Here is an 11,915-nt window from a genome sequence, read left to right as displayed (position 1 = left end):
GCGTTGTTCAACTCCGAACCTTGTGAGATCCTCGCCTTGCTTAGATTGCTCCGTGCGAAGGTGACCGATCTCATTTTGAATCTAACCCCATTGGTCTTGTGGCATGGAGTAGGACCCTGAAGCTTGGGTCGTTCCTTGTGGTTGTATGTAAAACTGCTCCTCAGTTCTAGGTGCACCCTCCATATGCTCATCTGCAGGAAAGGAATCAAGAAAATCTTCGTCCCCCTCATCCAGGTCGGGACACTCATAAAGCCAGTTGGCTTTGTTAGTAATATTAATGAATTCATAAGCGGGTAAAGTAAGAATATGAACTTTTTGGCAGATAAGAGAATAGTGATCTTGCTTTACCTCAATCATGCCTTGTTGAATCAACGCGGTCATGTCCAAATTATTCTTACCTGGCACCTGTGGAAATTCAGCAAGCGCAACACCAAACTCAAAAGGGTCGGCAATCTGGGTGATCATTCCTCCAACCGAAATGTCGCCTGAAGTAGCGCGACCAACTCTGCCTAGGTAGTCAGCTACAAATGCTGCTACATTGATAGGTGTTTGTGCTGCCATATTATACAAAAATAAAAGCTCCCTTTGGGTGGCGAAACCTGTGCTATCACCGCGACCAAACATGGTTTACGCTAAAGCCTTCTGAGCGTACCTGAAACAAGGGTTATGGATACCCGATGCTTTTGCCCCCTTGGAGATATATTTAACATTACCTATTATAGTTGTCCAGAATTCAGCCGAAACAAAAGTATCGGGCACCATTCCAGGGCCTACTATTGGGAGTTTTAGGATACTCCCCAATTCATCTACAGACAATTCCAGATTAGTATTAAACAAACGAAAACGTAAAGTACCATAGTACTCTTTCTCAGTTCCATTCCATCGATTTTTCAATTTATATTCAATGGTACTTAAAAATTCAAGAGTAATACACGCAAAAGTTGGCGCTTCTAACTGCATGAATTCCAACATACCTAAGCTATGAAACATTCGGTGGATTTCAGCCTACAATCCTAATTCCTGCAAAGTGTTATCACACATGTATCTAGTGGGTGTCAATTTTCTCTTAAGGTGAGCAGTATACCTTTTTTGGTGCTCTAAGTCTTCAAACACAATATTATGCTCATTCAGAGTCCTTCTTGCCCTTTGACATGGTCGGGATGATTCCGCCACGTTCGTGCTTCTGTCTACTCGGCGAGACATGTTATTACCTGCACATACAAAAAAACTTGAAATTGAAAATAAAGATTAGGGAAAAATATCACCGTAGGAAGGTAGAGGATGGAAAATGGAGAAGTTTTTGTGAAGGTGGTTGGAGATTTGAGGGAGTTTTGAGGGGAAAGGTTGAAGCTTTTTGTGAAGCTTAAATGGAGGCTCTTAGGTTTTCTTGAGAGGAAGAGAGATGAAGGTGAGAGAATAGGTAAGAAAAAGAGTTTATGAGGTGTGAATGGTGATAAAAGATAATTAGTGGGTGTAATTGGAGGTGGGCCCCATGTCAAAACGGTCAAAAAATTTCAAAAATTTTGAAAACACGCTTGCTGACATGGCCGTGTCAGCTGATACGGGCGGTTGTGTCAGCGCTCTTCCCTTTTTTTCTTCAAAATTTGCTTCAGTAGGGGCTGACACGGTCCGTGTCAGCTGACACGGGCTACCGTGTCAGACCCCTGGAAAAAAATTCATCTCCACTCTCTACCTGACACGCCGTGTCAGCTGACACGGGCGGCCGTGTCAGGTCCCTATTTTCCCTTTTATTTCATTCTTCATTTCAAGCTTCATAACCGGGTTTCTGCTTCCGATTTTCCACAGACTTTTTGCACATGAACTTTTGGCTCCTCTAGCAAACATTGTTCAAACCTACAAGTCAATAACACACAACAAAACAAAGAAAATAATTAGACAGAAAAACGTGGGTTGCCTCCCATGTAGCACTTCGTTTAACGTCGCCTGGCTTGATGGTTGTTCATCTTATCAGACAAGATGAACAACATCAACTTGACCAACTTCTTGCTCCACATTGTAAGGTTTTAACCTTTGGACATTAACTTTAAAAATGTCCCCATTGGATTGATTTTTTATTTCAATTGCTCCATGGGGATATACCTTGTGTACCATAAACGACCCCGACCATTTTGATCTCAGCTTTCCCGAGAACAACTTCATCCTCGAATTAAACAATAACACCATTTTTCCTTCCCAAAATTCCTTATTTTGGATCCTTCTATCATGCCATTTTTTGTTTGATCTTTGTAAATTTTGGCATTTTCATATGCTCGGTTCCTAAATTCTTCTAACTCATGGAGTTGAAGAATTCAGGACTCTCCCACTTTTGAAAGATCCAAATTAAGGAATTTTAAAGCCCACAAAGCTTTGTGTTCGAGTTCTAAGGGTAAGTGACAGGCTTTACCATATACCAATTGATAAGGAGACATACCAATCGGTGTTTTAAAAGCAGTTCGGTATGCCCAAAGCCCATCATCAAGCTTACTTGCCCAATCTTTGCGAGATGAGTTAACCGTCTTCTCAAGATTTGTTTCAGCTGCCTATTCGACACTTCAACTGGACCACTTGTTTGCGGATGGTACGGAGTGGCTATACGATGTTTTAAATTATACTTCAAGAGTAGCTTCTCCATTAGGTGATTTAAGAAATGAGTTCCCTCATCACTTATTAGAGCTCTTGGCACTCCAAACCTGACAAATATGTTCTCCTTTAGAAACTTGACTACCACTTTTGCATCATTTGTTGCTAGAGCAACTGCTTCTACCCACTTGGATATATAATCCACCGCCACCAAAATATAGTTCTTTCCAAACGAAAGTGGAAATGGTCCCATAAAGTCGATACCCCAAACATCAAAGAGTTCAACTTCCAACATGGGGTTCTGAGGCATCTGATTTCTTTTCGAGATGTTACCCATCCTTTGACACTTATCGCACTCTTTGATTAATTGCTGAGCATCTTTGAAAAGTGTAGGCCAGTATAAGTCTGACTGGAGGACTTTGGATGTGGTTCTATCACCACTAAAGTGTCCACCATAGTCAGAGTCATGTCATGCTTTCAGGATATCTCTCTGTTCTTCTTCGGGAACACATCTTCTAACCAACCCGTCTAATCCTTTCTTGTACAAGAATGGGTCATCCCACAAGTAAAACCTGCAATCATGCACAAACTTTTTCTTTTTGTTAGAGTCAAAATCGTTAGGGGTCACCCCACCTACTAGATAGTTCGTGTAGTCTGCGAACCATGGCATTCCAATAACAACAAGGATGTGTTCGTCAGCAAACTCATCCTTTATTGGACATTTTTCCTCATTCTCCTCTATAGGGGACATCCGAGAGAGGTGATCGGCCATAGTATTTTCACATCCTCTCTTGTCACGAATTTCCACATCAAACTCTTGGAGGAGTAAGATCCATCTCAATAGTATTGACTTAGAGTCCTGCTTAGCAAATAAATACTTCAAGGCAACATGGTCAGTATAAACAATGACTCTAGAACCCAACAGATATTGCCTAAATTTATCGAAGGCATAGACCACCGCTAGCAACTCCTTCTCGGTAGTCTCATAGTTCATCTGTGCAGGGTTCAAAACATGACTAGCATAATATATAACATGCAATAGTTTATCTTTACGTTGGGCAAGAACTTCTCCCACTGCAATGTGACTCGCATCACACAGGATTTCAAACGGTAGAGACCAATCTGGGGCAATGACAATTGGTGCCGTCACCAATTTATCTTTTATAGTTTCAAATACAATGGAACACTCTTTATAAAAAATAAAAGCATTGTCCTTAATCAAAAGGGTAGTTAAAGGTTTAGCTATCTTAGAAAAGTCTCTTATAAACCTGCGGTAGAAACGCGCATGCCCTAAGAAACTTCTTATACCTTTTTCGTTTATTGGAGGGGGAAACTTTGCTATTACCTCGATCTTGGCTTGGTCCACTTCTATTCCCTTGTGGGAAATTTTGTGACCCAAGACTATGCCTTCTCGCACCATGAAGTGGCACTTCTCCCAGTTGAGAATCAAATTGGTCTGTTGGCATCTTTCTAAGACAAGGGAAAGGTTAGTCAAACAATTATCAAAAGAGAAACCAAATACCGAGAAGTCATCCATGAAGACCTCCATATGCTTTTCAAGCATGTCAGCAAAAATGGAAGTCATGCATCTTTGAAATGTGGCTGGTGCATTACATAACCCAAATGGCATTCTTCTGTAAGCAAAAATACCGTAGGGGCATGTAAAAGATGTCTTCTCTTGATCTTCTCGTGCAACCGCTATCTGATTATATCCAGAGTAGCCATAAAGAAAACAATAGTAGTCATGACCAGCCAACCTTTCCAACATCTGATCGATGAATGGTAAAGGAAAGTGATCCTTTCACCAAGTTCAACCTTCTGTAATCGATGCAAACACGCCACCCCATGACTGTCCTTGTAGGGAGCAACTCATTTTTCTCATTCTTTATCACGGTAGTCCCTCCTTTCTTTGGAATCACATGAACAAGACTTACCCAAGAGCTATCGGATATGGGATAAATTAACCCCGCATCTAATAGTTTAACAACCTCTTTCCTAACCACTTCCTTCATTGCAGGATTTAGTCTTCTTTGGGGTTGCACCACTTGTTTGTGACCATCCTCCATGAGAATTTTAGGCATACATACCGTAGGACTAATCCCCTTCAAGTCTTCTATTGCCCATCCCATTGCACTTTTGTGCTTCTTCAGAACCTTGACGAGCTTATCTTCTTGGGAACCTTCTAAACTAGAGCTTATAATAGTCGAGCATTTCCTTTCAGAATCTAGAAAAACATACTTGAGGTTTTCAGGCAGTTCTTTCAGTTCAGCTACTTTCTTGGTCTTATCTTTCTTTTCCTCCAACTGAGGTTCCCTCAAGTTTTCCCATCGGAGTGATCGGGATCCTTTAAAGGGTGGTTGTGTCATAGCTAACACTTCCCTCTCATTTTCATCAACTTCTTGAGTGTCTTCAGAAATTGATAGACTTAGAACTCTCTCCAAGGGCAATTGTGGTTCACCTAAAGGATTTTCTTGCAGAACCACTAGATCAATCACCTCTATGTGTTGACTGGTGGCCACATCATCTTTGTATCTCATGGTGTTTCGCACATCAATTTTTAACTCTTCATCATAAATTGTTAGAGTCATGGTGCCTTCTTCTATATCTATCAAACATCTTCATGTCTCCAAAAATGGTCTACCAAGAATGAGAGGTATCTCTTCATCTTCTAGCATTTCTAAGATGACAAAGTCCACCAGAAACACAAACTTATCAATATTCATAAGAACATCTTCCACTACTCCATAGGGTCCCTTCACAGAGTGGTCAGCAAATTGAAGTGTCATTCTGGTATCTTGCACTTTTCTGATCCCTAACCTCTTGTAAATGGATAACGGCATGAGACTCACACTTTCCCCCAAGTCTATAAGGGCCTTTTTGAAAGATTTATCCCCAATAGTGCAAGGGATAGTTACCGATCCTCGATCTTTCTTCTTCGCCGGAATCTTCATACCCTGCAAAATTGCACTATAAGTTTCGGTTAGTACAATCGGGTCAGTATCGATGCTCCTCTTCTTTGAAATAATATCCTTCATAAATTTGGCATAAGAGGGCATTTGTTCAAGTGCCTCCAAGAACGGAATTTTAATCTCAAGCTTTTTGAACATCTCTAAGAATTTCTCGAAGTTCTTATCATGTTGTGCTTTCTTCTTATTTCTTGTGGGGAAAGGGAGTTTGACAACCGGCTTTGGTTCACTAACTTTTTGTTTAACCACCACTTTAGGCACCACAACCTCTTCACTTACACCTCATTTTATTTTATTTCCAACTCAACTTCAAGCAATTGGTCTTCTTCTTCGTCATCTTTCTCAGGAACTTCTTTCGATTTACCACTCCTTATGGTTACAGCACTCATATTATTATGCTCTCTTGGATTTATAACTGTAGCACTAGGTACTGCACCCGGTGCTTTAGAACCCGCGAGTTGTTGAGCAATCTGACTCATTTGCATTTCCAGATTTTTTATCGAAGCACCCGTGTTTCTTAGATTACTTCTAGTCTCCTCTTGAAATTGGGAACTTTGAGCCGCAATTTTTTCAATGGCAATTTCCCAATCTGCTTTTCTTGGTACCTGTTATTGAAATTGTTGTTGGGGTTGTTGAAACTGATGCTGGTATGGTTGTTGTTGTTGTGGTCGATACTATTGTTGTGGTTGGCTTTGATATTGATTAGGCGCTTGCTTTTGAACATTTCCTTGCTAGTCCTTCCAGGAGAAATTTGGATGATTTTTCCATCCAGGATTATATGTATTGGAGTAAGGGTTGTTCTACTTCAGAAAATTAATCTCTTCTACCTGTTGTGCAGTTGCCACACAATGCATGGCGAAGTGAGGTCCCCCACAAATTTCACAACTAACCGCTTGAATTGGTTGAACCGGTTGAACTTGTGCCACCGTTTGAGTGTCAAGAGTCACTTTCTTAAGTCTTCGCTCTACTTCAGCTGTTATTTGATCTTCCATCTTCACAACTTGATTTTCTAGCTTGAGATCAATGATACCTTCAGGTTGATTTACATTGTGGTCATAAAGCTCCAGATGCTCATTTGTTGCAATGGCTTCGATGATTTTATTTCTTCCAGTGGCTGTTGTAAAATTTATTGAGCCACCGGCAGCCGTGTCTATGAGTTGCTTAGTTTTCATTCTAAGTCCATTCACAAAATTTTGCATCTGTTCAGTTGCATCCATGTTATGAGTAGGACATGCAACTAACAATCGCTTGAACCTCTTGTAAGCGTCTCCGAGTGACTCTCCTTCCTTCTGTTTGAAATTAACTATGTCATATCTCTTACGGATATAAACAGAAGCAGAGAAGTACTCATTCAAAAATGTTGTCTCCATTTGTTGCCAAGCTGCAATGCTTTCCGCGGGTAAAGAGTAAAACCATTCTTCGGCATCTTCCGATAATGTAAACGGAAACATCACCAACTTTTAGCTTCTTATGAGTGTCCCTCACTTTTCAACGATGTCGTCATGGTAAGAAATCTTTGTAAATGCTTGTTGGCATCTTCATTGATTTTTCCGGAGAACGGTCTCCTTTTGAGTTGACGAATCGTTGAAGGGTGTAGCTGAAAATGATCAACATTCACTGGTTGGTTTACTATTGTTAACCTTCCAGTCGCAGCATTTGCACCTCCATAGTCACCCAGAAGTCTTTCCACGGGAGGTGGAGCTTCAGCCATTGTTTCAGATACAGTGTCAGAGTCTTCCGAATGAACGGAAACAACTTCTTCTTTTTCAGACTCAGAAACAATGAGGGTCGCTTCTGATAGTTCCAAACTAGCTTTTCGGCGTCTTGCACACAATAATCTTTCTGGTTCTGCGTCAAAAAGAAATTCAGCTGAGGCCTTACCTCGCATACAAAGGTTAGACAATTATTAGAATTTATAAAACGAAACAATAGTACATAGAAATAAAATTTTGGTTGCAGAGCAACAAAATTTCAATTGAGTTATTATTCAACTTATACTTTGGCAGTCCCCGGCAACGGCGCCAAAAACTTGATCGATAAAATAACAAGTGTACTATTTGCACCGATGTAGTAATAAAATGGGAGTTATCCCGAGTATCGATCTCGAGGACTGCGTATTAAGTACAAACTTTTACAATAATTCAATTGAACAAAAGATCAAAGGGGTTTTGCTGATTGTTTTCGAAATGATAATTACGAGAATAAATTACACAAAGCGTATAAAAATCTTTTAATCGATATAAGAAAGCATGCTAGGGCAAGATGTATGAATTGCTTTGTACTACACTACTTCCATATTATATAATATCTACGTTGTAATTCTTCAATGCCGATTCTCAAGAATTATTTTCTCTAATTCCTTAGCCGAAAACTATTAACAGTCATTTTCCATCCTAATTCCTTAGCTATTCAAAATGACGTTAAGAAATACGCAATCGTAACAAGAATTTACGGCTACTACGGTTTGATCCTTATTCCTAAGTGATTATACCGAAGTATTATTATACAAAAAGCGATAAGGTGGTTTTTCCGACCTAAAACCTAACCATAGATCAAAATTCTATTTGTCCAATAAAATAAAGCATTAAGAACTTTGTATAATAATTTGAATTAAGGACAACGTTAATGATCATAAAAACATAGAAATATTGTTCATACATTAGCAATTCAGGGACACCCCCTAGCATTGGGGGGTTTAGCTTCTCATAGTATTCAAAGAAAGCACATTACAAAATAGAGACATTACAATTATTTGGCGACGAAGGTTGATCTTCAATCTCTTCTGATCTTGAAAATCTCTTCTTCTCCAAACCCCTTGAAAGCTCTCTTCTCTTTTCTGTCTATTCTTCGTACCATCAAAAGTCCCTTTTTTTCTTCACCAATAGTAGACTAAATAGTTCCAAATCATCCAAAAACATCATGAAATACCAAGACTGCCATCCGGAATTACAAAGAGACTTGAAAACTAAAAATCAGCAAAGTGAACGAATTGGCCAACACGGGCAGTGTCAGCTGACACGGGCGCCCGTGTTGGCTCCCTGTTAACTTTTTCATTCAGACTTTGCCGACACGGGCCATGTCAACTGACACGGGCACCCGTGCCATCCCCCTGTTATCTGCTTTCTTGCTTTCCCCGTTCTGTACAGGCTGACACGGGTCGTGTCAGCTGACACAGGCACCCGTGTCAGCCCCTTGTTTTTGCCTTCAAGTTTTCCACCTTCTGCATAAGCTGACACGGGCATCCGTGTCAGGCACCTGTTTTGCGCATATTTCACTTTGCACACCATTGTTGACTCCCGTTCTTCCCTTACGCATCTTTCGGGTATATTGCTGGACCTGGAAACCAAATAGAACTACCACGGAAACGCATAAAATGTGACAAAAAGAGATGAACCACTAATAAAACGTAAGACAAGAAGGAAATTATGAAATGCGATAAAACTTAGGAAATCAACTAAAAGAAAGAACAAAGTGTTACCGATTCTTGAAGATTCATGCTGGATGGATGATGAAAACTAAGTGCAAATGATGACCGATCAAATGGACTACCCTAGACAAAAATTAAAAGTTAAGAGTTGAAAAGATCTTACCAATGGGATGCAATCCACAAGACAAGAATTTCAGATAGAAACTCATTTCCTTTGGACTTTTGAGCAAGAAACAAGCATAAGCAACATCCAAGCAATTAATATGAAGACCAAGGCGTCAAATAAAGATAGCCATAACATCCAAGCAAGCACTCCAATATCAAGCAGACTTTAATGTCTTCAAATGTATCAGATGAAAATATTCCTTGGCAAACTCTCAAAAACAATCATCAAACATCAATCATAATAACATTATAATAATTACGCACAGAGACAAAGTAACAAATGAACCAAGGGCACTCAAGGTTTGCATCAGAGGAAAGGCACAATCAAGGATAACTCATTCTCAAATAGTGGCATTGGTCAAGTCCTCAAAGCATAGGGAAGTTGCTTATTCTAAGTCCAAAAGCTCATATCAAGTCCATCAGTCCACCAAGATATTTTTTTAAAGGTTTTTGTTGTTATTAAGTATTTTAAGGTCCTAAGACCACAAACAGAACAAAGTCAAAAGCACACAATAAGCACAACTGATATGGCTCAAGTGAGCAAAGTGAAAATGACTGAAACATAAACATCTTGCATGAAATGTAAATGGCAATGAATGATAAAGGTACTGAAATTTAAATTTCATTAAGTAAATGACATAAAAGTAAAGCAATAATAAAGGAAGTTAGTCAAATGTTAGTGAAGAGTTCAATTTCTTTAAGTCATTCTTTGGAGAACACTCAACCATTCATTCACAAGTATGAAGACATGAACCATGACATCATCCATGAGAAGGGCTCCAACTTGGATAAATCAACAAGTATGCCACTAGCTTTCATGAATAGAAAAAAGGTCAAGTCTTCACACAATCCCATGAAGAATGGAGACTTATAATCTCACTTACAATAATGGTATGCCTTTTGGGACGGATTTAGCTCTATGTTAAGCAATCGTAATTGGACTTATATAGAAGTCACAATTATCTGAGGTCGGGCAATAAAATATTGGTGTTAATGCATGTTAGAGACATGGTACAAAGAACCAAGCTCCTAAAACATACCATACAAAAAAAAGTGGAATGTACCTATCTCAATCAGGCTCATGTTGATTCATCTGACACAAGGTCATGGATGAATCAACTAGCATTTGACATTTGAGAATTCATTGGTCAATGAATGGATTGGGGAAGAAGAGGGATGAAGATGAAGGGGGAAGGGGAAAAAGAAACCCAAATTGATCACAGGAGGATTTTCATCTGATCAATATTATCCATTCATCTCAAGGGATGGAATATACATTTCATCAACCCCTTAAATCCAATAGTATTAATCAAATGGAAGTTCAAATCAACCATGATCAAGGCCAAACAGAAAGTCAAATATCACAAAGTCAATCAAATGGATCAACAATATTTTTAAACAATTAAACAATTAAAAATCAAATTAAAAATGGAATAAAATGCATTTTTAAAAGGACAAAACCTCAAATCCCTTCAAATCACCAAATAAATGGCTAAGGGATTTATTCTAGGTCAAGGAATGTCAAAGGACCTTAGACAAAAAATTTGAGAATTTTTGGAAAGTCGGGAGTATTTAAAAATATTTAAAAACAAGTCAAAAATCATTTAATTCACAAAAAGTATCAAAATTAATCCAAAAAATGATTTTAATTCAAAATATGGAAGAGGAAAATATTTAAAGATTTTTGGTGAAAATCCCATATATTTTGGATTAAAAATGAATTTAATATGAATTAAACAAAGTAGGAGTAATAAAAAATAAAATCAAAATAATAAAGTAAATGGAAAAAACATGGGCCATCAGATCTCCCTCATTAATTGAGGTGGCAGATCTGATGGCCACGCGTTAAGGGTCTATGATGCGCTAAGGTCAATGCATGGCAAACTGAGTCAAACAAACCAAAGACCATGATTAAAATGCTGGAGCAAGATCAGATGGATAGAAACATGCCAACACATCCCCGGAGCTAGGGCTCCGGTGGACCTCACCAGACTAGTCCACCACCAAAGTTCATGGAAACTAAAGATGCATACACTATTTTAAAGGGAAAATGCTGGAGAGCACGAATCTGACCTCCAAAATTTCCAATTCTCACTATATAAGTAGATATGTTGAATTGAAAATTGAGGTGGAAGAACTGAGTTGCTTTGGTTTAACCTCAAAGCAACTCAATCTTGTTGCCTACATTGGTATGTCTTCAGACAACTAAAGATCAAACAAAATGGTGGAGAATTAAGGGAGAATCGAAGAATAGAAAATTCACAAAAATCACCTTCAGTTTGATGCAATTAAGCTCGATCTCTCTTCCGATTTGGCTTGGCTTGCTTCTACCAACTTGTAGGAAGTGAATGGGATGATCAAATGGCTTGTACCCTTGGAGTTTCAATTCCAAAACAGAAATGGAATTGAAGCTCGATTTCAAATGAAATCTTCAAGGTTATCCTATTAAGGGAGGGTGGGAGAGTTGCAGGATCAAAGTTGGGGCAAAGGTTTCTCTATTTTGAGCACAAGGGCAATGTATTTATAGCCAATTCAATTGCTTTTCACACACTTTCAAACAAATGCCAAAAATAGCAATGTGAGGTTGCATGCTTGCATCGACGTGCACAAGGCCCATGAAATGATGCAAACATGTCCAAATTCGTGTGCTAATGATCCTAAAACAATAACATGAAACCATGCATTAGTGAAATGAAAAATGATCATGAAACTTTCCAATTAGGTCCATGCATTACACCCATGCGCAAGTCACTCAAAAATACTTCAAATGCCATGAT

At 38.9% G+C, this 11,915-nt stretch overlaps 1 protein-coding gene across 1 annotated transcript; it reads right to left on the bottom strand.

Moving 5' to 3' along the window:
• Positions 1 to 5,198: 5,198 nt before the first annotated feature.
• On the bottom strand, positions 5,199 to 5,687 carry LOC127137344 (uncharacterized). Its single transcript, XM_051063814.1, has one exon. It carries the CDS (start codon positions 5,685 to 5,687, stop codon positions 5,199 to 5,201), a length of 489 nt encoding a protein of 162 aa, XP_050919771.1.
• Between the last annotated feature and the right edge of the window lie 6,228 nt (positions 5,688 to 11,915).

This window comes from Lathyrus oleraceus, chromosome 4 (assembly GCF_024323335.1).
Source record: "Lathyrus oleraceus cultivar Zhongwan6 chromosome 4, CAAS_Psat_ZW6_1.0, whole genome shotgun sequence".
NCBI lineage: Eukaryota > Viridiplantae > Streptophyta > Magnoliopsida > Fabales > Fabaceae > Lathyrus > Lathyrus oleraceus.
The sequence above is the reverse complement of the archived record's forward strand: the minus strand, read 5'-3'. Positions and strand labels throughout refer to the sequence as shown.